Raw genomic sequence first — 27,751 nt, 5'->3', positions numbered from 1 at the left:
ACATTAAGCGAGATCCTTGCATTTCTAAGAGAGATCTCACGCACATCTTTCCAATGGGTAGAACTTTTACTGCTAAAGAGGGGTTCCCTTACCACCCTCACTATTTAATTCATCATGAGGGCATATAAAACAGCAAAATCTTCAGAAACTACAGCAGTAGCTTTGTGGGGGTGGGGTGGAGGAGGTATTACCACATGTGCGCTGACACTTGCAGGCCGATGCAGTATCGGTGCGTAGAAAGCGGACGCTCAACGCTGAGCGCCCGCTTTCTTAACGCGCGCCCAACCACCTCTCCCGGAGACCCAATGTTATATTCAAATGATCTGCCGCGCTAGGGAAAAATGTGCATCCCTAGCAGGACCCGAGCACCTCGGGTGCCGTTGGGAGCCCCTGTCTGACCTGCCCTAAGTTCCTTCCCCCCAAGGTCTGGTCTCCGATTGGTCCTTTTCACTGACATTTGACAGTGAAAGGACCAATCCCCTTTCAGGGCAGCCTTCTGAAAGGTGATTGGTCCTTTCACTGCCATGTGACAATGAAGGGACCAATCAGCATTAAGTGAAGGAGTGAATAAATCAATATTAAGGTGTTGGGCATTTAATATTAATTTATTCCCTCCTTCACTTATTGCGGATTGTCCCTTCACTGTTACATGAGGGTACAAACGTGTGGATTGGGTGCATATTTTTTTTCTGCATTGAGGGGAATACATAATAGCACTTATCAACATGAATTTATATGTGATGATCACTATTATCTACGTGGATGGTTGGGTGCGCGTTTTGGATGCATTAACCCCCGTTTTGCTTCCAGGGTTATGGCTGCATGTCCAAAATGTGCGTCCAACCGTGCGTTGAGCCGTGCACTGCGGCCAGCGCACCATACTACATCGGCCTGTTTCAGGCTCAATTCACCCAAACTTGGAACTTAGAAAAATGTGTGGCCCAAAGGAATTCAGTGAGTTTGGCAAATAAAAATAACTGCATACTTTCTTATAAAGCTGAGGCTCAGAGGCGGTTTTCACACCAGCCCCCACTCTAAAATATGTGTAACACCATCAAAATGTACTGCTGGAAGGAAAAGGTGTCATATTCATCTATAAATGTTATTGGTTTGATTTTCAAACTTCCAAGATTTCTTCCTCATACTTAAAAAGCTGAATAGTTTTGGATCGCTCAGTTCTACTGTTCAAGTGAACCTCTGGATCTAGGGGTTTTAAAATCCTGCAGCTAAAGCTAAACTTCATTTTATATTACAAGAGAAAAGAAGCCTGCTACATTCCTTGTCTGCAAAGTAACTCAAGTCCAAGGGAGCTGCGCAACCCTCAGCCTGAACATTCCTGGGAGGCGTAGGCTTTCCTTTGGTAATGATTTGCTTCCTTATCTGTGTTGGAATTCTGAGCGCTCAGTTTAGCTATTTTTTTTTGTGTTGATGTTTTATCCTTTGCTCTCGTGCATGATCATATTCGCCTAAACTTTGGAAATCAGGACGAACAGAATTAGGGCAACCTTATCCAGCAACCAGCGGAATATTTTGCATCAGACTTTCAGAATTCGAAACTTGAGTCAAGAAACGTATTAGGTGAGTCCAATTAAAAAGGACTGTCACCTTACATATTTGTTGTGCTTTTATGACCCACATAGTAAAAGAAACGCGCGTGTCTCTTTGCACACACGTGGAGATTTTTTTTTTTCTTTTCTCTTTTAGCGTCAGGCCAGCCTTGCTCCTCCTAGAGGGCGCTGTCAGTGCTGCTGCTGCTGGGGAAGGGGGAGGTTATTTGTGGTTAACTTTGAGCCCCGGGGAACCTGAAACTCTCACATTCCTGGCATAGCAGCTGGGCGCGCGAGCCCAGCCTCCCATGAGTGCAGGAGGAGCCAGGCTGCGGCGCTCAGAGCCGCGGTCACTGAGGAGCAGGGAGGCAGCAGCAGCAGCAGCAGCTCCTCTCGGCTGCGAGTGCCGGGCCCGTGTTGAGCCGCCTGTCTGGCCCACTATGGTGCGGTAAGTGTCTCAAAGTGCATATATTATATCTTTTACATTCTGATAAGGGACTCGGTGATGTTCGTATTCATTAATGAATTAGAGGGAATATCCGTGGAAACCAAGGGGCGATTTCAGCGCATTACTGATAGCTGAAGAGAAAAGAAACAAAAATGGAACGAAGTGTTACAAGGAATGGCATTTTTCCCCTTTTTTGCAAGCTGTCCTCATTGTCCTTTTTTTTTTCTTGACAGTGTGTGGTTTTCTGGCATTCCATATTTTGGCCTGGTAGGAAGGGTAATGGTTCATTTGTAAAAAATAATAATAAAAAGTTCTACTTGTTCTTTCTGCCTTTTGCACCACAGCGATGCAGCTGGCCTTGGGGCGGTGGGTAGGAAAGCTGTGTGTGCATTTTCATTTTTAGCCCCAGCTTAGGTGACGAATTGTTCTTTTATTTTTATTATTATTTTTTTTTTCTATTTTGTGGCGTTTTAAAAATGCTTTCTACGAGCTGTGCAGCCCTTCTCATTTCCAAAGAATGTTAATTGCTGAACTCACCCCTGTGATGTCAGGGCAGAAGTATTTGGAAAACAAAGGCGCAGAGCGAGGACAAGGCGAGAGCGGCGCTCCTGCCGGCTGTGCCGACTCCTTGCGCTTGCTATTACTACTTCCCTTTTAGAAAATCCCAGCTCTGCGCTTATGAGGTGGGAAGGAGACAGGCCAGCAGGGCATGCCTTGAGCCCAAGCTGTGATCATGTGTCTGGCGGACGCTATTCGGATAAACCACACACGCTTTCCGCTTTTCAGGAATATGTGGTAGTCGGTGAACGATTGGGCAGAGATGGTACCTAATGCCAACCCCCTAGGATCAGTTTACCATAGCTCATGTGTCTGGCCACTGAAACAGCGGTGTAACATTTTCACTACCTGGCCATGCAGGCTTACCAAAGCAGCAAAAAGCAATGTCATCCAATGGCATCACTTGTTAAGCAAAATGGCTCCCTCCATGTCAAGGAGATGGGACAATAAAAAATCTCCCCAGAGGTCCTGAAAATGGGTATTTGTAATCCATTGCACATTTCCAATGTTCTAGCCATAAAATGACATGCGTGCTGGTTGCTGAGCAGAAGCCAGTTCTTTAAACAGGGCTGTTTTGCATGCACAGCTATGGTATTCTCTTGCTCCCCAGCACTCAAATCTTATTCTGTGTGGATATGCACACACGATAACTCTCAGCCCTGGTTAATTATTTCTTAAAATGCCAGCTTTGGGCCTTGGCCTGGCCCAGGTTCAAACTATTGCAGTTTATTTGATGGGACGCCTTGCCAAGGTTCTAAATTCCATCAGAGCATTAATGGGAGTCAGAGTGGCGTAGCCTGCAGTGGACTGGGATTAACTGGCGATTGCGTGCCGTCTCAACAGAGCGGAGAATGCCAGGGTAAAACTTTATATTCTAGTGAAAGAGAGAGAATTCAGAGTGCACATCCCTGGCACTTTCACTACACACAAATGTTGCAAAGTGCAGGTCCATGGAATTTTGGAAAAAACATTTCATTTCTTTTGATGTCACCAGGAGGTGGGATAGCCAGGAGTTTTTGGCCTGTCCTTTAATGGATGACTCCTGAACACCGGTAAAATAGTGGCACATATGGCAGAGGTATCTTAGGGGGACTCTTCAGCGTTTGTTCTATTGTGCTAGGAAGCTTTAGAGCTCTGGGCAGGCAAAGCAGCAGACTTCTGTGACTCCTAGAACAGCTGCTTCAGACTGGGAAGTTGAAATGTCTTGTTTGGGAAAAATTAACAATCTTAAAATGGCAAAAATGTAAAGTAAATTTTAAAAGATGCAAAATGTATTTGGGCATAGTGGAATAACGTGCAGTGTCATTAAATCTGAAGATGACACTTTTGATCTTAAAAGCTTATGTACATTACCATCTTTGGGTAATTGTTATGTTGGGCCAATAAAAGGTATGAGAATCTGTAGAGAGTCTGGAATATTATAACAAAAACACTGATCTTGAAATCCTGCTGAACTACGTTTGGAATATTAAACAGAAGACAGGGGGACAAATTGTACAGGACAGCAGTTACAGCCCTAAACACCTTTGTGGGCAGAATGGATGGATGAGTTTGGTCTTCATCTGCCCTCCTATACTTCGTTACTGTGCAGGTGCAGGTTCTCAGCTCCATATGCCAGCACTCAGCATTCATTTCAGCTTAGCAAGGGCGGCCCTGGGAACTGAATTAGAATGGCCAAGCAAGCCCTGAGAGCGATTCCTCCATCCACACCTGCAGGCGATGCTGCAAGGGAAAGGGTTGCATCCGGAGGCCCAGTATGACCACCCTTCCTAGGAGACATCTCCACAGTTTAAGGGAGAGGAGAGAAGGGGCATAGTATAGTATGGTTAAGTAATTCCTAAGCGAGGAAACTGTGGTGTGAACCAAGACAGTTATAGTGATGGGTCTGATCTACGAGGAGTTAACAAAAGCCTTTTCTGTCCAGAACTGGCCAATTAACCTTGACAAGCACCAATAGCCACTACGGAATAACTAATACTCCAGTTTTGGGCCTGTCGTCTTGCCATAGAAGAGTGTGTATGTTCTATGCTTCAGTTTAAGGACGCACATGCATACAAACGCTGCTCTGTGACTAGCAGGGAAGAAGGTGTGAGTACGGGTTTGTCTGATGGACGTACACAGCAGGAGTGGGTAATTCCGGTCCTCGAGGGCCGCAAACCTGTTGGGTTTTCAGGATAGCCCTATTGAATATGCATGAGAGAGATTTGCATGCATTCTGCCTCCGTTGTATGCAAATTCATTAGGGCAAATCAGAAAACCCAACTGGCTTGTGGCCCTCGAGGACCCGAATCGCCCGCCCCTTGTATACAGGCACTGAAAGGAGACAGACCCTCCAGCCTTTCTAAGCTTTTCAGTCATTACATACCATCCAAACCATTGTGATCCTCTAACAAAGGGTTATTGGCTGGGGATGTACATTTGATGGAGGCTAGACGGAGAGCATTCTTTTGTATTAGCCCTTTACTGTGGAATGCCCTGCCGGACCCTTTCCGGCCCATGGACGATATCGCAAAGTTCCATAAGCATTTGAAAGGTCACCTATTTAAGGAGGCCTCTGGCAGTATTTAGATTAACGTTTTGGGATGGTAGAATGTAAAGTGTGGAGTCTGATAGCCATTTACCTATGCTGTAAAATGTGTAATGCTGATTATGTGTTTTAATGATTGTTTATTATTGTTTGATATTTGTAAATTTTTATGTATTGTAATTCGCTTAGCATAGTTTTGTTATAAGCGCAACATAAATATTTAAATAAATGATTCGGTGGATCATTGGCTTATAGTTTATAAATTCATTTTTATTTGCTTGCATTCAGAGTGGATTTCCCTAGTATTAAAAATCTTTGGAAACCCCCCTCCCCCCAGAAACATTTCTGCAATATTGCCATATTTTGTAAGGGAATATCACCGAGGTACTACGCAAGTGTGTCACATGCAGAGTGTCTGCCTTAAGAATACCACAGTGATAACAGGACATAGAGTGCCAGATGCAGAGTATTGTCAATGTGAAGCCAAATCAGAGAATGCAACATCCAGAGCATAGTAAAAACAGCTCGCAGTGTGCCAAATCCAGTCTTATAAAACAAAATCCAGCAGTAAAATTAAAGTCTACTGTGCCAACTCTAGACTGTTACTGTGCTAAGGGTACGTAAACCCAACTGCTGATTTGCCATGACAAACGGTGCCTTTCCACTCTCCTCCTATCCTGACAGCAGAATGTGATGCTTGATGCTATGTTCTTTCCTTGCAGGCTCTCTGCTGTGCTTGGCAACCCTTAAATCACCAGGATTATTTGTGGGGGCTAATTCTTTTTCTGTTGAATGCTGTTGCTTCTGACGAGGATGAGGACTGCAGAGGATTCTTCGGGCACGGTCTTACACCGTCTCATCCAGGAGCAACTGAGGTACGGCAATCTGAGGGAGAACCGGACACTGCTAGCCATCCAGCAGCAGGCTCTACGTGGTGGGGGAGGCAGCAATGGAAGCCCCCAGTCCTCCCTGGAGAGCCTTACCCAGGAAGAGACCCAGATGGTACAGCAGTCCACCCGGCAGGAGCCCCAGGGTCAAGAGCATCAGTGCGAGCACTTTTACCTGGAGAATCCTATGCACCGAGTCTACCAGCTCCAGCACAAGGGAGAAGAGCTCCCCACCTACGAAGAAGCTAAAGTTCACTCCCAGTACTTTGCTAACCAGCGGGAGCAGCCATGCCCCAGGCCTCACACTGACCAGGGCCAGCGCCGGGCGTACGCTGGAGCCACCCCTCAGGGTGACGGGCGCCAAGATGAGTCCCTGAAGGAGCTGAAGCATGGCCACGTCAGGTCATTAAGTGAGCGCCTCATGCAGATGTCCTTGGAGAGGAATGGTGCGAAGAGTCAGAAGCACATGAGCTCGTCCCACAGCTATCCCCAGCTTTCCAGGCACTACCAGCTGCCTGCCTCCAGAGGGCAGCACACCGAGGGGCTGCAGCCAACCGGGCCTCCTCCCGAGTACCCAGTCTTCATTGCTTCCCAGGAGCCCTCCAGCAGATACTTATTGCAGCCCAGGCAGTATTCTAGAGATTGTGACATTTTCCAGCAGCCTGAAGTCAGGTAAATTAATTTTCCTTAATTCTAGTGTCTTTGATTATTGTACAGATGACCTTGAGTTCATTTAGGAGAAATGAGATGGGCAGAGACCTCATTATGAAAACTGGAACCCGGGTTGGATTTGATAAATTGATCGCTAATGAGAGAGAGTGGACCTTGCAGGTTTTGTAGATTCAGTACTTGAGGATGTTAATCTGTTTGCAGCACATGTATACTTCCGTGTTAAAGCTTCTCGGAAAGAGAGCTGGGTTACACTGTAATTCTCATGCCCAGCCATGACCTTGCAACGCCTTCCACCTGAGAACACTATCCAGACGTTTGGTTGATGGAGATTATGGAGAAATGACGTTGATAATATGCATGGACTTTCTCCACGTGCAGTCAAGTGCATGGCTGTAAAATAAGGGAGTGGGAATTTAAATCCCAGGCCATGAAGCAGCCAGTGAACAGGAATGTGAGCCCAAATATAGAAGACTGCAAAACTAGGCTAGCGACCACTTGCAGAGCAGTACTGCCTCGAGCTTCTGCCCTCAGATGGGGTGTAGCATGGCGTGCACTTGCTAATAAATTCCATCCAGTATTTAACACCCTGCAATCCTCCCATAAACAGGTGTCAGCACTTGCAAGCCCAGAAAGGTAGGGACATGACCTGATCTTCCCACGGACATGCATTAGGATCAGTGAGCCCTTTGGAGAGGTTCTGCCCCTTCTTGTTCATCCACACCCTGCTCAACTTGTTCCATTCTGGAGAAGAATGGGTGGCCTACATTGCAGACTCCCAGTCTGCCACTTCTGTGCTGTCTCAGCAGCTCCTTCATCTTACTGTGATGTACATAGGGAGAGAAACTATGAAACATGCGCGAGCGTTCCCATATACACAGCATGTTCGTGTAGCAAAAAAATACACGGCTTGAATTTTAAACATAGCCGCATACGTTTTGACTTATCCAGCTAAGTAGTGCTGTGACGACTTATCCAGCTAAGTAGAGCTGTTTAACACTTCTCCGGCTAAGTACAAGAAAAGTGCTACATAAGCGGATAAGTTAATAGATGGATAACTAGCATTTGAAGGCTTATCTGGCTATCTTACTTATCCGGTTAAGTGGTGGACATCTGCTATGCGTGTGTATTTCTGCTCCTAATTTTAATTATGTACACAAGGAGATTTAATGCGTGTATTTTCCTTATCACTTGTTGGCTCTTACATGTGTAAATAATCAACTTTTAGAACACGCACGCGTGAAGGAAATTACCAGTTAAACCAGGTAGTCCGCCAGTTTGCCCAGTCTAGGTCATCGAGACCTGGTCTCGGTTTATCTAGACCCCTCGTCAAGTTAATATTTGACCTGATAATTAGCAAACGTAAATACATGCAAGTAACAGCTGTATGCACGTTACGTTTGCAGGTTTTAAAATAGCACCTTATACGTGTAAATGTTGGCCTTGCCCCAGAATTCCCCAGTCCACCCCCAGCCTGCCCATTTTTCATATAGCCAAATTTATTCCTGCACCTTTGCTTGCGCACTTGTGTTTGAAGTTTATAAAATAGAAGTTGCATGAATATACACTATTTTTGTGCACATGTGCTCCTTTTTATGTGTGCAGTTCTTTTAAAAGTCACCTTTAAGGTTAGATTTGGCATTCTGTATTTACGATTGGTGCTTTACAGAAATGGAAAATCTTCAAATGGATGAAATTTGGGGACACATAGGGAGCTCACATTTAAACCCTCCTTCCAAATTATGTGAAACTTTGGTTCTTTCTTGTGGCACTTTCTTTGTCATAGGCTGCCATTTTTCTAATCTGTCCCTCAATAAAGATTAATTCTGTCTGTTGAACATCAGTAGGTAGGTAAGGTATATCTTTCTTTCTCTATCAGAAATGTTCCTTAAAGTAGTTAGCATGCAACTTTCCCCAGTATGGCGCTAAAAGGTGTAGGTGCAAGCTACACTGACTGGTGGAGCTGGGTCAAGCTCTAGAGAACACTGGCAGGAAGAGATAGTTTTAGACAGGAAGTGGTCTGCCTTCCACAGGAACAAAAGGAGGGGAACACATTTATTTGTTCATGGAACTAAGTCATTGCAGAAAAATGTGACTCTATGTTTAAATAGTAATTGAAAGACAAACGAAGCCAGTACGTTTAGAGGAAATGCCTGAATAGCTAAGGCCCCACAATGGTGGCCATTTTGGATTCCAGTAGCTCCTATCTTTTGCTTGGCAGGAAAATTCATTCTTAACTGCAGTAGCCAAAAATAAATCAGTCCTCCTTCCAGGGACAGCCATTTATTAAGGCTTACTAAGTAATTCATTATCCCTGATGTAGAGTATGCTTGTTTGGGTTGACAACCTGATTTCATGCCATATCATGAGATTCTAATCCAGTGCCTGATTTTCAGGATCTCACTACATACATTACTTTCTGATCATGATGGTCTGATTATCTTTGCCAGATCAAGAATATAAGGATCAGAGTGCACTGGAAAAGATTTAGATCTGCACCCGAATCGCATCAGGAGCTTGCAGGAAGGAAAGAACCCCAGTGCATTGTCATGAAAGTCAGTAAAACAGACTGGATTGAAATCCACTGACTTGAAGCTTACTCTGTATGTTATAAAGACTGATTGGCTATCAAATAAATAAAATAGACTGTCCAGAACAGAATTATTGTCATTAAACACTATTGGAGAGACCTGCAATGCTTTCTTTATGCTAATGAATGTGGGATATCTAAGATGATATGCTAGTTTAGCAATTAATATGCAGGCTCCTGCATGCAATAAGACCTATTAGACTCTTATATCGATATTGAAAACTGTGTATGTTTTTTATCCCCTGTAGAGTGATGCAGGCCCAAATGCCTCCGCCTTTCCTGCAGCAACAGCACAGCCTGCGTTACAACCCCCTCGCGTCCCTCACGCCAGCTGGAATGGAGGCCCTGATGACAGCCCAGGCCACCTCTGCCAGTGGTCACATGGCTCAGATGGAGGCCTTGCTCCGGGAGAACGAAAAGCTACGTAGAGAAGTGGAGAGCTACAGTGAGAAGGCAAACCGGATTCAGAAGGTAAAGCGGTGTGGCGAGCAGCAGAACCCAGTGCTTAGGGCACAGAGTTGGGAACCTGGAGATGCCTTTTGGTTCCTCTCTCCACTGTGCACAGTGTGATCACGCTCTCTACTCTTGTATTCTAAAGTCTTTGAGAATGACACATTATAATCTGCATACGTCCAGTAGTGCTATAGAAATAATAAGTAGTCGTGATAGTAGTAAGTAGTGCAACCACGTGATCTACCTTGTACAGTATCGACTTATGGTAATCTCCTCCTCAATTTTCACAAAATTCATAGTGTAGGGCCTGAGCCATAAGCTGAGGATGGTCCTTTCTTGGCCCTTTATCTGAGACTGGGGGGCCTATAAAATGTAGGAGGTTAATGCCCTGAGCCTGACCTCGTTAGGAATACAATTACACTGCAACCATTGCCAAAGCAGAAGGATTAAACTCTTTCCTTAAAACAAATCTGCACCTAGTGTGATATAAAACCCACGTACATAAATAATAAATACTAGTAGTGGTAGATTTAGTGGTCCTTTTTCTTTCTTTTTGGCTGCTAGCTAGCTCAGCGTTCTTTGAAAAGCTCTGTTAGAAGTGTTGGAGCAAGGAGGCAATGGCAGGAGACAGACTCTCATTATTGTACATCTAGGTTGAAACCTAGTTTATATCCCTTGTAAAATAAATATGATAGATCCCAAACTAGTGTCCATAACTTAATTCAACATCATTTGTAGGAATGTTAGCAATCACTACTGCTGTGAATATAAGTGCTCAAATGCAGGCCAATGCAATACCCGTGCGTTACGAGCCTGTGCCCTGAATTTCAGTGCATGGTTTTAACACACAGGTTAAAAATTTTTTTAAAACCCCAGTGCAGCTGAGGCTGAATGCACATTTTAACTCCGGAGTGGAGGGGCTGAACGGGAGAGAACATATAGGAGCATATATCTTGTTGTACGCCTAAGTTAGGAGCATAACGTTTGCTGTGCTCCTAGCCGGCTATCTGGGCACGGTTATGCACTGTCAAGCCTCTGCCGTTTGCCTTGCAGATAGTGGGGGATCCAGTGTTAGAAACTTTACTCCATCTCTGACCAGGCGTAAAGTTTGTAGCACTAACAAAATGTGCGCTCAGCCAGCGCATCTCTCTGCATTGGGAGGGACTGCTTAATGCCCTCATTTGCAAGGAATTTCCTGAGAGGAAGTTGAGTGTACATTTTTAAATGCACATTTTGTGCAAATAAAGCTCCTTCCTGTACCAGGAGTAATGTGCATTTGAAGTGTGGGTAAAACTGTGCATTCAGCTGAACGCCCTTTATTCATCAGCCTATGGGTGTGTGGGTCTCAGTACTGGAATAGCAGGGGGTGCTGCAGGACAGGAGTGAGGTGCATTAGTAGAGAGGTGTGTGGGTCTCAGTACTGGAATAGCAGGGGGTGCTGCAGGACAGGAGTGAGGTGCATTAGTAGAGAGGTGTGTGGGTCTCAGTACTGGAATAGCAGGGGGTGCTGCAGGACAGGAGTGAGGTGCATTAGTAGAGAGGTGTGTGGGTCTCAGTACTGGAATAGCCAGGGGTGCTGCAGGACAGGAGTGAGGTGCATTAGTAGAGAGGTGTGTGGGTCTCAGTACTGGAATAGCAGGGGGTGCTGCAGGACAGGAGTGAGGTGCATTAGTAGAGAGGTGTGTGGGTCTCAGTACTGGAATAGCAGGGGGTGCTGCAGGACAGGAGTGAGGTGCATTAGTAGAGAGGTGTGTGGGTCTCAGTACTGGAATAGCAAGGGGTGCTGCAGGACAGGAGTGAGGTGCATTAGTAGAGAGGTGTGTGGGTCTCAGTACTGGAATAGCCAGGGGTGCTGCAGGACAGGAGTGAGGTGCATTAGTAGAGAGGTGTGTGGGTCTCAGTACTGGAATAGCCAGGGGTGCTGCAGGACAGGAGTGAGGTGCATTAGTAGAGAGGTGTGTGGGTCTCAGTACTGTGGGTCTCAGTACTGGAATAGCAAGGGGTGCTGCAGGACAGGAGTGAGGTGCAATAGTAGAGAGGTGTGTGGGTCTCAGTACTGGAATAGCAAGGGGTGCTGCAGGACAGGAGTGAGGTGCATTAGTAGAGAGGTGTGTGGGTCTCAGTACTGGAATAGCAGGGGGTGCTGCAGGACAGGAGTGAGGTGCATTAGTAGAGAGGTGTGTGGGTCTCAGTACTGGAATAGCCGGGGGTGCTGCAGGACAGGAGTGAGGTGCATTAGTAGAGAGGTGTGTGGGTCTCAGTACTGGAATAGCCAGGGGTGCTGCAGGACAGGAGTGAGGTGCATTAGTAGAAAGGTGTGTGGGTCTCAGTACTGGAATAGCCAGGGGTGCTGCAGGACAGGAGTGAGGTGCATTAGTAGAGAGGTGTGTGGGTCTCAGTACTGGAATAGCAAGGGGTGCTGCAGGACAGGAGCGAGGTACATTAGTAGAGAGGTGTGTGGGTCTCAGTACTGGAATAGCAAGGGGTGCTGCAGGACAGGAGTGAGGTGCATTAGTAGAGAGGTGTGTGGGTCTCAGTACTGGAATAGCAGAAGTGTGTGTATAAGTAGAACTGTAAGGGTAGCAATGCATTTAGAGACTGATATACTAAAGGGTAGATTTTAAAAGCCCTGCGCGCATAAATTCTGGGATTTACGCGCGCCGAGCAACTTCTCAAAGGAGCCGGGCCACGAGCGTAAACCCGGGTATGTGCACAAGTGCCAGGCCTCTTCGAAGGGGCAGGCGGGGTCTGGGAGGGGCGGGACGGGACAGCGCCACCGAATGCCGTCCTGAAGACTCGCCTGCCGGCAGCTGGCCAACGCACGCAACTTACTTCAGCTCGGGATGCGAAGTTGAAAAACAAAAAAAAAAAATGAAAGCTAAGTAGGGTTTAGAGGATAGGGAGGAGAGAAGAGGGTGGAAGGTTAGCTGGAGGGTAGGGAACTGGGGAAGGCCCGAATGTGTCACCACGCAGAGTTTGCATAAATTCCCCCCCCACCCCCGTTGCACACGCAGCCCGCACATATGCGCGCGGACGATAAAATCCGGCGTGAATGTGCGCGTCCTCCATGGCGCGCACCTGTTATAAAATGGGCGTGTCCCACGTTTGCACGCGCCGGGAAAATCTACCCCTTAGCGCTTGCACCAGAGACACAGAACAGGAAAAAAAAGGCGTGGCATGCTCCACGTTGTATCCAGCTCCCCAGACACGGTGCAGAAAAATACAATTTCAAGAAACGCGTTTCTGCTGTTGCTCACAGATTCCAGCGCTGATACAGTGCGGAAGGGCTAAGAGCCGACAGACATCTCCTCCCATAGAAAAACATTCAACTCCTTTTCTTCAGAAGATTTTGGCAGCGGCAGAGATCCAGAGACCTCTCCCTTTTTTGCTTCTCCCCTTAAAACCAGTGCGACAGCACCTTGTGTACTGGGTCGTATTTTAATGACGGCAGCTGCTCTGCATTTTTTTGGGCAAGCTGAGACTCTGCGAAACCGGTGACAATTCCCCCATTTGTCTCCCTGCTCTTGCTTGCAAAAAAAAAAAAAAAGTTCATTTACTGAGACATCTTGTGTTTGGGACTGAAAAGAAAAGCCGAAACAAAGGAGCCTTGAGAGAGATGAAGCAGGTGGCGGAGGGAAGCCCTGGACCGGTTGCTCCGCGCTCTTAATGTTTGGAAGGCTCCTCCCCAGCTCTTCCCCGAGCAGTTGTGCATCAAGCAGCAGCCTCTGAGCCCTGGCAGTTGTTGGCCGGATTAGAATAAAATCTCTTTCACCTCCGTTGCACGGTGTCTCTGGGATCAGGCACAGAAAGCCCTTTGTATGCGGCCGGCCAGACAAGCAGATCCCTGTTCTCGGGGCCCTGGCTGGGCAGAGAGAGCTGCTCCCTTCACACACAGATGGACAGTTTGGAAGAAATTTTGGAGATTAAGAGGACCCCATGGGAAGGAGAGGGAACTGCATGAGCGAGGGCTAAAAAAAAAAAGAGATCTTTAATGTAGAGAGAACTTCTTTATCATTATGTGAGGGGATGGGTAAAATGCTCTGTGTCCGCACTGTAGGGTACTTGGGCATAACTCTGCTGCCGTCTCTCTCTTTCAGCTGGAGAAGGAGATCCAGCGAATCTCCGAGGCCTACGAAGACCTCATTAAGGCCTCGTCAAAGAGGGAAGCGTTGGAAAAGACCATGAGAAGCAAGATGGAGGTTGAGATGCGCCGGCTGCAGGATTTCAACCGGGATCTAAGAGGTTGGTTCCTAAGCAGAGGGGAGGACAGGATATTAGAGAAGTGATGCGGGGAGGCCTTCGGAGACAGTAATGGGGCATGGAGCGGGAGTCTTTGGCGGCAGTAAAGGTAGAAGATGGTGTTGTTCCTGGTTAGCTTCAGGCAGCAAGCTGTGAATATTTATTTATGTTTTTTTCTTTTTTTTTTTTAAATAGAGCGATTGGAAACTGCAAATAAACAGCTAGCCATGAAAACCCTGGAGCAAGAAGAGGACAGCCAGGAGACTGTGGCAAAGCTGCTGGCTCAGAGTGAGTTCCCATGGGAGGTTTCTTTCATAGTAGAAGGCCAGGTTCTTATTCCAGCATTTTGGGGTGCAAGGCAAGGCTCGGCTTCTCCCCTGTGTGCTCGGTTGGCCTTTTTATACAGGTTGGTGTGGAGCTTGCAGCCTGGCAAGCTGCTGCTAATGAATCCCCTGTTACCAGACCAGTCTTCTAGCATCAGTTTGATAAAGAACAACCCTGGGTGTAAATGACAATTAAGTTTTAGGTAACGAGCTTAGCAAGTGGGATGTGGAAATTAACCACACATACCCGGTTTCACCTGCATTTTTACAGAGTGTCTGGGAGGGCACTTCAAAGGGAAGGCCCCTGCTAGGAGGAGCAGTGTGCAGATGTGACCCTGGTAGTAGAGGCCTGGATCTGGGGAATGAATGTGTTTGATGCCTATTAAACAATGGCCCCCTCACAGTGGGAAGCCTTGGTCAGCACCTTCTGAATGGAAACCCATTGTTTTCTGCCTGCAGATCTGCCCCACTGGAATCCCTGTACCAGGTCTGCTTTCTTTTTCTCCTTGGTCTTCAGTAGTGTACTCTTGAACTTGCTACACGCACACACACGCACACACACACACACACGCATATGCACGCACACACACGCGCATATGCACACACACGCACACGCACACACACGCATATGCACGCGCACACACGCGCATATGCACGCACACGCACACACACACGCACGCACACGCACACACACGCATATGCACGCACACACACGCGCATATGCACGCACACGCACACACGCGCATATGCACGCGCACACGCACACGCACACACACACACACGCACACACACGCACGCACACACACACGCGCGCACGCACACACACACGCACACACGCGCGCACACACGCACACAACTTTGCTCTGAGCCCTCTTGGTCTACCAGATGCAAACTTTTATTAGCACTAGGATTGGACTAGGGTTCAGATGGCTTGCAGCAAGGCTGGCCAGGGGGCGGTCTGCAGTGCACGGCGCCGCTTGCAATGCCTGGAGACAACGGTGGAAAGCGTGAGAGGAGAGAGGGAAAAAAAAAAACCCCAACCCTGTGCGAGAGGGAGCAGGGGGCGTCTCCTCCGCTGGCAGCGCTTTGCCGTTCCCCAGGGAGCGCTGAGCTGTTCTTGGCTCTCGGCGCAGAAGCCATTAATCAGCCAGCGATCAGTGTGACCTGAATTCCTCAGATTCCAGTGGCTTCTGGGAGTGAGCTCGCCCTCCCTCTGCTCCAGCCAAAACACAGCTCCCTTTCCCTCTTGTTTGTCGTCATTTCTGGGAGAGGGGGTTAAAGAGAGAGAGAAAAAAAAAAAAGCCAGAAAGAATTATTTCTTGGGCCGGGCTGCACTTCCTCTTGTGCCTGACCTTTCTCAAACGTTGTTGGCTTCGGTTCGGCTCCCAGGGTCGTGCAGCATGACAGGACGGGCTCTGCGGCCCTTGCAGGGGTTTGGCCAGCAGTGTCTGGAAGGGAAAGCTGGCAGCCTTGCTTGTCCACCCTCTCTACCTGGGAGGCTCTCTAATTCACCCAAGAAAAGGGCCATCTGCTTCCTCAGAGCTCTCTTACTTTCCCTTTACACGAATTTCCTGCTTTCTGAAGAGCTGGCAGGTTTGCTTGTCCACCCTCTCTACCTGGGAGGCTTTCTAATTCACCCAAGAAAAGGGCCATCTGCTTCCTCAGAGCTCTCTTACTTTCCCTTTACACGAATTTCCTGCTTTCTGAAGAGCTGGCAGGTTTGCTTGTCCACCCTCTCTACCTGGGAGGCTCTCTAATTCACCCAAGAAAAGGGCCATCTGCTTCCTCAGAGCTCTCTTACTTTCCCTTTACACGAATTTCCTGCTTTCTGAAGAGCTGGCAGGTTTGCTTGTGCGCAGCAGGAGCAGGGCTGAGGCCCTGGGGAAGGCCGAGGCTTCCTGTGGCGCTCTGTGAGAGCGGCCTGAGGCACTGTGTCTGCAGAGTTAGGACTGATTTCACCCGGAGAGGGGCACTTCACAAGCGCCCCGCTCCCTCTCGGTCACAGCCCGCCGAGGGTGAACAGGGCCTTGCGTTCAGGAGTTCCTCCCCAGCCAGCTCGGAGAGTGTGCTGGGTGCCTCTCTGCGCAGCTGTCTTCCTTTGCCTTGCTCCTCCTCCCCCGGGGCTGTGGGATCTCTGCCCAACAAGAACCTGCACACAGATCCTGAAGGGAACCAGTTCATCCAGGACCTGCATCCTGCACTGAAACTTGTGTGCTGCGATAACCCCCGCTGGTGGAATATAAGTTAGGACGATAAATCAAATAAAGTCATTATCAAAATGAACGTAATGGGGCGGGGACTGAATTCCTTAACGTCCAATTAGGGGACTGTTTTGTACATCTGATTAAATTCTCATAGACCTCCTCTTAATTAAAACTATTCAGAAATTCAGGTGCTGTTTGTTGTGTAACATTCATTTTGTTAATGGCTTTTATCTGATCTATCGTCCTAACTTGTATTCCAGCCTTTAAGCGTTATGGCGGCACGCGTTTTTCCTTTTCTTACCCTTACTGGTGGGATTCCTGCCCTTGGGTCCACCTTCTCCTTTGCGGTGTCAGTACTCTGCCTTCCTGTATCTGATTCCACCCCCCCATTCCTGTCTGTAATTGCCTCCCTTTCCCCAGCCTGTGCTGACCTCAGTGGCAGCAGAAAACACACTCTTTCTTTGTCCCTGCAGAATTCCTGAATCATGTTCTGAAATTGTCATTGCATGCGATGCTTGGGCAAAGCCTCTGGAGTTAGGTTGTAGGGATAGCATGGCAGTATTGCACAGATGTCAGCTCACCGTTTTTTTTTAAGGTTTTCTTCCTATTCTGTATGTGTAAAAAAAAAAGAATCCTGTGATAACTCTTGTTCCAGGTGTCATCTTTTTTGTGTAAAAATGATTTTCCTATGCTCTCCCTTCCCTCCACGTTGCACATATGTACCCTTCCATCTCCCAGCTGCCACAGAGCCCCTGCACTTGTGCGTATGGAGCGCCTCGTTCATGTTAGCAGTTCTGATATTGATGAAATAATAACGATTGCCCTCCATCTCTTAATTTCTCAGGTCGGGGGCAGCAGCAGGAGCGGGAGAAGCTGGAGCAGGAGGTGGCGCTACTGCGTGGCGCCAACGAGGACCAGCGCAGGCGGGCAGAGCTGCTGGAGCAGGCACTGAGCAATGCCCAGGTGCGATCTGCCAGGATGGAGGACGAGCTGAGGAAGAAGCGAGCCTACGTGGAGAAGGTGGAGAGGCTGCAGCAGGCCCTGAGCCAGCTGCAGGCCGCCTGCGAGAAGCGAGAGCAGCTGGAGCTGCGTCTGCGCACCCGCCTGGAGCAGGAGCTGAAGACACTTCGAGCACAGCAGGTGAGACTAGGACTCAGTGTACCCCCTCCTCCTCCTGACAGCTGAAATGCACTGTGCCTTGTGGGTATCATCATTCAGCCATAAACCATGGTCCTAGCTGCACCGTACACACCGAAGTACCCCTCCTGGCACTTTTCAGAATAGGAGGATGTTCGGCCTTAGGAATCCTAGTGAAAACACACAAAACTAGCGCATCAATAATTGCTGCTACCGTTCACTTTAGAGGTGGCTGCACTTTCATTAGCTGTATGTACTTCGTGCTTTTAGATCCTGCCTGGGGGGAAGGTGCTATGTACAGAGAAGAGCAAATTGTTGCTCATCCTGAGTCACACCCATGAATCACATGTGCTGCTTTATCCCAGTGTAGAGGTTTGGAAGTCACATAGGACTCTTCGATGAGCTTAATATGACTCTTTTTTAAATGACTGAATAGAGAGGCGCCAAGGTTTACATTTTGAAGGTCAAAGTAAAAAAAAAAAAATGAATGAGACTCCTGCGAAAGTGACTAGGCCAAGAGATGAAGTCTTGTGTCTCACTCACTTTCTCCTCATGGCTTCTTCTTTGCAGAGACAAAGTACAGCCCGCTGTGGGGCCTCCTCTGAGCTCAGCGTTCCCGTCCTCTCTGAACAGCTGCGAGAAAAGGAGGAACGCATCCTAGCCCTGGAGGCAGACATGACCAAATGGGAGCAGAAGTACCTGGAGGAACGCACCATGAGGCAGTTTGCCATGGATGCTGCCGCCACAGCTGCGGCCCAGAGAGACACGACCATTATTAACCACTCCCCGCGCCACTCCCCCAATAGCAGCTTCAACGAGGACCTCCTGATGGCCAACCACAGACACCTGGAGATGGAGAACAGGTTTGTGGCTCTTGGGTTTCAGGGTGTGAAGTTGTGGGGATTTGAATGGCCACCCTTGACTTGGAGAAACTAAGAAGAGATCTTCATATTGACTATTTCATTTGAGTGGTCCCGCCTAGCTTTTCATGCTTCCTGACTGTAAACTAGGATGATGGAAGTTTTGAGTCAGGAGAACATTTTAATGATCCCCCAGATAGGAAGGTGGCGGAAAGCTGTACGGTAAACTGTAAAAAAGCCGTTGGCCTTTCATTGCACTTGATATGAACTGTACCTGGTTTCCTAGGATCAAAACGCTGCATGCCCAGATACTGGAGAAAGACGCCGTGATTCAGGTCTTCCAGCAGCGCACCCGGAAGGAACCCGGAAGAGCTCTCCAGGGAGCGCTCCGGCCTGCCAAGTCAGTGCCGTCAGTCTTTGCTGCTTCAGGGACGCAGTGCTGGCAGAGTCCCCCGCCCACTGAACGGCTTGCGGAGAGCAACCCTCGGGGAAATACAGGTCAGCGGCAAGCTTGTCTTGGATTAAACTATTTACAGAAGAGGCACTGTCCATTAGTACAGCACTGGAGCAGTCACAAAGTATTAGGTGCACGGTCTGGTGGATAAGGTCAAGACCCGAGTCAGGAATGCCTGCATTCAAATGCCCGCTTTAAAGACGCACTCTCTTTGCAACCTTCAGCCAGACTTTTTTTTTTCCCCTTTCTGCTGCAGTTTGCAAAGTTGCTAATTGCACAATAATTGAAATGTGGTGAAAGTGTGAAGTGCATTGAATATAAGGTGCTATTGTAAGTCCAAAATGATTAGTCTTATAGTGTTATGATATTGACCTTTGACAGTAGTAAACTACATTCCAACTGAAGGAGCTAGGAGATCAACAGACTTGGTAAAGGAAACCTGCAGTGCTTGCAGCACTGAGAAGAGGAATTCTCCTGCTAGGATGGGAGTCCTACAGCTCACAGTCTTCCTCGCTTCTCTTCACAGACACATTCCTGGGAGAGGAGGTAGTGGCGACGCCCGGCTCTCTACCCATCCATTCCAAACACGGCAGCAGAGATGGCTGTACTCAGACCGATCGGTCAGCCGACCAGACAAGTGGCTTAGAGGGCCCCCTGGACTCCAGCAGCATTGGAACGTCCCTAGGTAAGCTCTTTGTTCCACCCTCCTCACACGCAGGCTGCCCCAGCTGTCCCGTTTGCTATTCTGCACTGGAGACTCTAACATAAGGTCCGGTGAAATAGATCATTGCCGGCTATTCACCAACATGACAACAATTCTTTATATAAAGGGCATTTTTCCAAGCCATTTACCCAGGTAAATAGTGATTTAGTAGGGTAAATTGGCTTGTCAATTTACCCTACAATTGCCCTTTACCTGTCCCTCTAAAATATCCATCACGTGCATACTTCTAGCTGGATTAGGCGTGTTTAGGCTGGGGCAGTAAAGCACGTGCACAGAACTGAAAGTTCAAATCTGCAAACGTACATTTACCCCCATTCCTCTGCTTGCAGGAAAAAGGAAGTGGCAAAGTAACGTGGCCTGTTGTATCTGCGAACCCACATGAGCACATTTTCAACACGGCCAGCTTTTATTCTTATTTATTTACTTAAAAGCACTTACAGCACGCCCCTCCATAGTTCGGGGTGGGGTAGAATAAAACATTCATAAAGAACACGGCTGACAAAGAAAGCAGAAGTGGAGAGCACTGAAACGCCATTGCTGAAACGCTTCAGTAAATAAATATGTTTGGAGTCTTGCGAGCGACATAGTGATTGTCTTTGAAAATGAAGACTTTGCATCTAGAGATGCTACTGAAAGTCTGCATTCGTGTGCCCGCCTGCTGGCCAGGCGGCAGCGTTGTGCCCTGCCATGCAGATGGTTTGATTCAAGCCGTCCGCTCGCTCCCCGGGCCAGTCGAGGCTGGGGATGCCGGGTTCACGGCCCAGAGCAGAAGGAATCCTAGTCATTGAGCAAGAGCAATACCCGCTGGCTGGATTTGGGGGGTCCCGGAGATGACAGACAGGAGGGGGGAAATGCCAGAGTAGCTGCGAAGGCAGCTCATGGCGCCCCAATAGAAGCTGGTTCTGACCCAGCTGCAAGCCCAGAGGAACAGGAGGAAAACTGCCAGGTTGAAACAGAAAATCTACATTACTGAACAAGATAATTCAAAGACTTACAGTCCAATTGTTTTAAAAAGCATGGAGTTGACACTGGTGTCCATGGAGATTAATGTTTGCGGGAAATAATGGCTTAGGCTTTAATTGCCTGCTGAAATGCATCAGTGTAGGGGTATTTTGAGACAGAGCTGAAAATGGCCTCTTTTTTTTTTCCTCTCATCCAAAATAAAAGGGTGTCCCTCTTATTACTTTTTACCCATCAGTTTTCAGCGGCTCCTTTAGATTTTCAGCTTCATAGAAATCGGCCTCCACTGGGCTATGGTGACTACTGCATTTTTGCCCAATCTTTATAACCCAGCCATTGCAATGACAGTCCTTGACCCTGTGTACGTGCAGCAAGTGTCACCACTGAGCATGGCTAAGACTCCCTTCCACCCAGAGAGCCTCTGTGGCATCCCCAGCTCCAGCTCATCTTGCGAGCAGAAGCGAGACTCGCAAACTGAGCTCAGGTCTTCCCTCTGGCCGTGCACGGCACTTCCCACTAAGTCACCGAGCTAGGACAAGGGTACCCTTCTTAATGAGGGACAGGCATTGGCGTGAGTGTTCGTGGTGCGGCTGGACTCTGTTGCATTGGAAGAATTACGTTCCTCCACTGGACCCTCACTGGAAAGCAGCTGGAAAGCTTTAAAAGCCCCTGATTTTGCTAGCGTTGTCTTCATTGTTCCAAACCCTTTCATGTCTGCTAAGGTTTTGCCAGCGTAGAAGCTGTGGGATTGAGGGGAAATAACTGTGTAAGCTTAAACTCTGTGCCCTTCCGCTCTCACTCAGTTGAGTGCTGATCAGTCCATGTTTGCCCCCGCCGTGATGCAAAGTCCTGGCAAATCTGAGCTCTGTGGCTGGGATGCAGCAGCACGGGACGTGGGGTTGGTTGCAGAGCAGAATTACTACCACCACTACTACTGCTTTTCGTTTCTAAAGCGCTGCTAGACATACACAGCGTCGTACAGACACCCGTAAGGAGACAGCCGCCATGCCGGGAAAAGCAAAGTAACAGAGCAGAGGGAGGAAATGGCAAAATGTAACTAAAAAAAAGTGAGCCGGTGGGAGAAAGCAAGCGATCCAGACAATGTGAATGAGCAAGTGGCCAAGAATCATAAAAACGGCAAGGGGGGAGGAATTGCACAGTGCGGGGCAAAAGAGACAGAGAGCAGACAAGGAAAGAGGAGGCAGGTGGGGAAGCCTAGAACTGGTGTGGGAGGAGGGTGAAAAAAGCAGGGAGACAAGCGCAGCGCTAAGCAAAAGGAAACATAGTGGAAGGCGAGGAAGCAGGGAAGGAGCAAGAAAGGTCTGAGCGAGGGCAGGGCCCTGCAGAAGAAAATATTAGAGGGGGAGCAAAAAAAACAAACAACAGCAAGAATCCGGCAAAAGAGACATTTTACAAAAGAATTAGAGGGGCTGAGGAACAGATGTAAAAGATATTTAAATTATTTCAGCAAGAAGATGGCCGGGAAAGAAATCAAACTGGCAGGAAGGAGCTGCGGTCCAGTTCAGATTCGGTGGGCCTGATCTGCCCAGCTAAATCTGAGCCCACTTCAGGCCCGAGGTGGATCAGCCCGTCGCCGTCTCGCTCCATTAACTTGGCACAACTCGGGCCTTGGGAGCGAATATTCCTGAGTTAGGCTGGCGTTCGGGCCACAGCCCAGCCGGCATAGGGGCAGCTGAGTTCCCCTCCTCCCTGACCCGGCCGTGCCTCCGGGAAATGCCCGCTGCGCGAGCAGGGATCGCCGGTGCTTGTATTCAGCGGCTGCTGCAGTGGCAGTCTTTCAAAAGCTCGGGTCTAGTCGGCTCGCTCCCGAAGTTGACGGGCCAGGCTCTCTTGAAAGTCCGCCCCTTACAATTGTACAACTCCTGGAATGCACCTCGCGCCCGTTTTGTCGTGAGAGGGCAGATAAACGCAGCATGAACGCTCTCAGCAGACGAGATTTCTCCCTGCCCAAATTCCTTCACCCGCAAGGCTGTGCCATTGCCGTGTGCCTGTCAAAGCTTTAATATTTTCCGCATGCTTTCCGTCAAGGGATCGGAGCCCCTCCGACTGCTGTGAGATCACTCGCTTCCCCCTCACACTCCCCCACCCCATTCCTCAACTGGAAAAAGAAATCCGTCAGCGGGATTTTGGAAACGGGAGTAGAGCTGCAACAGGGCTGAGTGTTTTGAATTCAGAGCGAATGGTAGATAGTTTGGGCCATGCTGTAAGCTTCCCTGAAAAGCCACAGGCACGAAGAGAATTCCCTCCGCCCCACTGCCCGAGCAGCAATCGGAGACGAGCAGGGTGACGCAACGTCCCCGTCCCACCAGAGACCCAGAAAGGAATGTCCTGTACAGGGAACAAACTCTGAGAAATATATTTAAGGTGCTTCGTGGCGAGTCTGAAGAGAGCATTAAGTGGGGATCCTGAATCTTAGTGTGAACAGGTGTCCTGTCTGCTCATCGCGTCCAGGACCACCCTCCCGCCTGTTATATGGCAGGCGTTCTCTTCCCCTGATCACTTACAGTGCAGAACCAGCCAGCCAGCCACAACTATGGCATTTCTGTTTTCTGTTTGCAGAATATTAAGAATTGGCCAAGCGGGTGACCAAACAGGACAGAAGGCATTGCCCTAATTAAAAGCTATTCACATCAGTTGTTGTCATGGAATGGAAACTGAATGGATTTTATAGATCCTAGGCTAGTCATGTTTCCATGCTGATAATTGTATTCTTTCTTGGAAAGGAAAAGGCCTTACAAGAGAGATGTCCATAGGGGAATGTTGGCATACTCTGTTGTTACAATGCAAAGTGACGTCTTGGATCTAATTTTGTTATTTGGATTTTTCACAGAATCTTTGGCTTCCATCACCACGACAAAAACTCCAGACTTGTCTGATATGATAGAAATTCTAATCTAAGCAATGCATCTGGTTCTGCCACCTCGGAGCAGGTTATTTTTGCTAACCTTCTGTCCATCGCACCATCCGTGGAAAGGCCTCAGATGAGGAAGACTGCACTGACCATGGAGGTCTTCATCAAGGTTGAAGAGGACCCGGTAGACCGAGATTGGCCTCCCCTGGGATGCGCTGTGAGATTTCTGAGATGCGCAGTGGAGAAAAAGCACTAGATGAGCAAGCAGTGGACTTGCTGGCCTGGAGCTGGCTATTTATTCCTCTTGGTTTTGTGACTGTGGCAGTTACCGGCCGCAAGCCCGCCAAGTTGACTTGAGGACTTCACATCAGGGTGGTGGAACTCATGCTGGTAGGTTGGAAACTGATGGAGGTTATTCCTGAGTTTCCTAAGGGTGCTGGCAGGAACTGAATTTATATATATTGGAAACCTGAATACCCAGCTGTGCCTTTGAGCTTTTGTGGGCCTCTGTGCTGTCACATTGATTGTGCTGTGGAAACATAGGTATACTCACTACTGGAAGAACCGTCCTTTCCAGGACAGACACATCTTACACTTTGAGATGTCTGTTGCTCTCCAAAGCTGCTGAGACTGACTGTCATTTAATATGCCCTCCCCCCTCATCACATCAAGAAGACTGGAATCGTGTCCAGGGTCAGAGGATGACGTTTTCGGCTGGGGAGGCTTTAATTCACATCTGGACTGGAGGCAGGCCTTCGAGGAGTTGCTATAGAGTTAACCATGGTAGATGCTGGCCCGCCTGGAGCTGGACTGTACTCTGCAATGGACAGTGCGTTATTTGTAAATAATTCTGTTTATTTTTCTGGTTTGAAGAAACAAGACCTATTTATGTCATTTTTTCTTTTTCGCCAGTTGGATGTTTTTCTTGGTTGCATGTATGCCATTTTTCTGCTTAGCCCTTCTGTGCGCGTCTGTCTTCCGTTTGCCGAAACCTAAGCTCCTGAGCACTCCTTTTCTTTCCGCCTCCTGTTTGTCTGTCAGCTTGAAGAGTGATTTAAATGCCACATCCTTTTGGATACTTTCCCATGATTCTTTGCAACTGGAATTTCCACTTTGGTAGCCAACGATGAGCCAAGTAGGTCTGTGTTTATCTCGCCAGTTTTGCTGCTGTCTCTCAAGGATACTATATTAGAGAGTGTCTTTCTTTCTTTTTTTTTCTTATTTCATGATTTTACTTTTGTGGATTGAGTGGGGCTTGCATTTTTGACTGAAATGACTGACTACACAATCATCATACCTAGAGGAGGAACCGTAGTGTGTCTGCTCTTAACTTCTATATCTGTTGTTTAGAAATATTTTTCCATGCTTGGGAGGCAGGGATGACCCATCCATCCCCTCGCCAAATGTTTTAGGGAACTGTTTGCACCAGCTTTTCACCCCTGGAGGTCAGAGTTCAGATCCAGCTCAAATCCCAGGGGAATGAGTATAGTGCGCATGGCATGATGCCTAGCTTGGTGTTTGTCCACATCACAAACTACCTCACAGTAGCTCAGTTCATGACAGGGCCTGGAATGGTAGAGCAGAGCGTTGCAGGTCAGGTGTGACACCAGTTGCCATGGTAAATACCCAAGTATTGGAATAGTAGGATCTGCCACAGGTCTGAATTGAGAATTATTCCCAGAGCTTTGGAGCGGTACTGAGGTGTGTTCAAAGAACTTTGCATGGGAAAGAAAGGGAGAGAAAAACTGAAATATTTGTGATTTTTCTGTTTTAAGATTCCAGATCATGAATAGAGCTATGTGAAGTCTCAGGACAGTAGTAGGAGTGGATGTTGCAAGTCAGAAATGAGGCACATTATCTCTGGCAGATCCCTAGGGGAAACTTCCCAGTGCTGGAATCGCAGGGGGTGAGGAAGGGCAGGACTGAGGTGCATTGGTTGAACTGTGCATGTGGGTCTTAGCACTGCAGTAGCTACAGGTGCTGCAAGGTAGGAGTGAGATCTATCGCTCTCAGTACTAGAACAATAGAGGGTGCTGCAGATCAGGGTTGAGGTGCATTATCAGATCTGTGTGTGGGATATCAGTGCTGGCAGAGCGGAGGGGGGTGCTGCAGGTCAGTATTGAGGAAGATTAGCAGAGCCCGTGGGTGGGTCTCAGTACTGGGAAAGCAGAAGGTGCTGTACAGCAGAACAGACCTGACAAAGAGAGGATATGGCTGCAGTGGGTACCCAAGCTAAAACAGCCAGAAAATAAGAATGCATGTAGAAAGATAAACTAAGGTGGTGAAATAATAATTGCAGGAATGTCTGTAAATCAAGTTACCCAGGCAGCTTCAGACATTGATTTAAAAAAAATGTAATAAGTGTGAGTAATGAACACAAGCCTCATAAATACAAGTTAAATATTAACAAAGAGAAGATGACTTTCAGACTATTATTATAATTATGTACCGAAGCTAGGAAAATAAGGGCGTGTTTGTAAGATATTTAACCAGAGGAATTTTTTTGTCTATATCTGCAAAAATGCTAAGGCTGGCCCAGCAATAATATAATGTCTGTTGGGAATAAAGCTCAGCTGGATTATTTGAGGGGGGATAGGGTCCTAGATTTCTCTTTGCAGGTCTGTTAACAGAGCTGTGAGCATGCATTGCTGCACTGGCAGTATCCAGTACTATCGCACCCTAAATTTGGTGATTCCAGGATCTCTCGTGACACCATTCACCAAAGTTCTAAAGATAAGCTCCTTGAAATATGGACATTAGAAATAACGCTTGGCGCAGCCCCGCACGCCGCGGCTTTCGCCACCGGTGTCTGGCAGTCAAACGCCCAATCTCAGCAAGTGAGCTGGGTTTTCTCAGTCCGCTCCCAGTGCATTCTGCTTGTTGCTGTGAGAAGACAGGGGCCAGAATACACTGGTTGAGAATCTAGCAAAGCAGGACTGGAACCCAGTTCTCATGAGGTGACAAAACGTCATATATCCTGGACAACCAAAGCTCTACAAAGAAAGTAGGAATCATTGAGTACCATTTGTGTCCTTTATTATCTGTTCTAGTTCATTGAGATTTCCTTCATTAAATCTGTGCATTTGCTGGACATTTGCATTTGTTTTTATTCTACACCTTAAAAAAAAAGTAAAAAAAAAAAATAAAGAAAAAGTTACATTTACTTCTTGTGCATTGTTTACAAAAAGCAAAATGGAAAAAATTGTGAAAGAGGATTAAAAGATTTAAAAAAAATAAAGAAACCCCTCAAACTTAATATATTTTATACTAATATTGGTATGTTCTTGATAAGTATTTTGTGTTATTTCTCATGTTTGTGCTGTGAACATTTTCCACCAAAGACGATTCGTTTTGTGGATTTGTAAGTTATCGGAAATATTTAAAGAATTGTAAACATGACTGTTTAAATATTGTTGCTGCTGTTATTATGCTGCAGCACGCCACTTGGTATACCGATATTTTAATAAAAAATAATTCAGTAATACAAGTCAGTGGCTTCTGTTTAATTGTAAAATTAAGATAAATAAGAGGTACCATCTCTTTGACACCCACTCTGTTTATTCAATTTGCCCTAACTTCCCCTCATAACTATCCATAGAATCCCACCGCCCTAGATTATTACATTCTGAACATTTTAGTAAAACAATTTACATCACAATTTTCATCTTAAAAGGATCTCAACGTGGCTTGCAATTCAGTACGTCATTAAAGACATAAGCTACCCCACCCACAAAATCTAGCTTATTTTCTGGCAAAAAAAAAGTATCCTCTGAATCAAGTACAAAAAAACCAACATTCAGCACGAGACTAGATCTCTGCTTCTGAATTTAATTGCTACTACTAGGCAAATGACTTATAATCTGAAATCCTTGGTGGGTCTTGTCAGGCAAATCTGATCAAATTCTTTGCTTGGATGACCAGAGAGTTGAATCAGGAGAGAGCACTCAATGCGGTGTAATTGGATTTCAGTAAGGCCGTAAGATACGGTTCCATATAGGCAGCTTACAAATAAACTGAGGGCCCTTAGTGTGGGCCCTAAGGTGGCTGACTGGATTAGAAACTGGTTAAGTGGGAAGTGACAAAGAGTAGTGGTAAGGACTAGGGGGCATTCCATGAAGTTAGCAAGTAGCACATTTAAGACTAATCAGAGAAAATTCTTTTTCACTCAACGCACAATAAAGCTCTGGAATTTGTTGCCAGAGGATGTGGTTAGTGCAGTTAGGGTAGCTGGGTTCAAAAAAGGTTTGGATAGGTTCTTGGAGGAGAAGTCCATTAATGGCTATTAATCAATTTTACTTA

The 27,751-nt window shown here is 47.3% G+C and overlaps 1 protein-coding gene and 1 long non-coding RNA gene across 2 annotated transcripts in view; one reads left to right on the top strand and one right to left on the bottom strand.

Moving 5' to 3' along the window:
- The window catches only part of LOC115098604, a 300,301-nt gene that overhangs the window by 104,455 nt on the left and 168,095 nt on the right, over positions 1 to 27,751 (bottom strand). The gene's annotated exons all lie outside the window — the stretch shown is intronic.
- On the top strand, positions 1,836 to 26,939 carry AMOTL2 (angiomotin like 2). The gene is made up of 10 exons (XM_029615307.1): positions 1,836 to 1,995; positions 5,803 to 6,639; positions 9,475 to 9,697; positions 13,777 to 13,921; positions 14,114 to 14,206; positions 17,290 to 17,585; positions 18,153 to 18,445; positions 18,729 to 18,940; positions 19,423 to 19,581; positions 23,432 to 26,939. The coding sequence occupies exons 2-10, from the start codon at positions 5,873 to 5,875 to the stop codon at positions 23,497 to 23,499; spliced, it is 2,256 nt and encodes a 751-aa protein (XP_029471167.1). The 5' UTR covers positions 1,836 to 1,995; positions 5,803 to 5,872; the 3' UTR covers positions 23,500 to 26,939.

This window comes from Rhinatrema bivittatum, chromosome 9 (assembly GCF_901001135.1).
Source record: "Rhinatrema bivittatum chromosome 9, aRhiBiv1.1, whole genome shotgun sequence".
Taxonomy (NCBI): domain Eukaryota; kingdom Metazoa; phylum Chordata; class Amphibia; order Gymnophiona; family Rhinatrematidae; genus Rhinatrema; species Rhinatrema bivittatum.
Note: the sequence above shows the minus strand (reverse complement) of the source record. Positions and strands in the feature narration are given on the sequence as shown.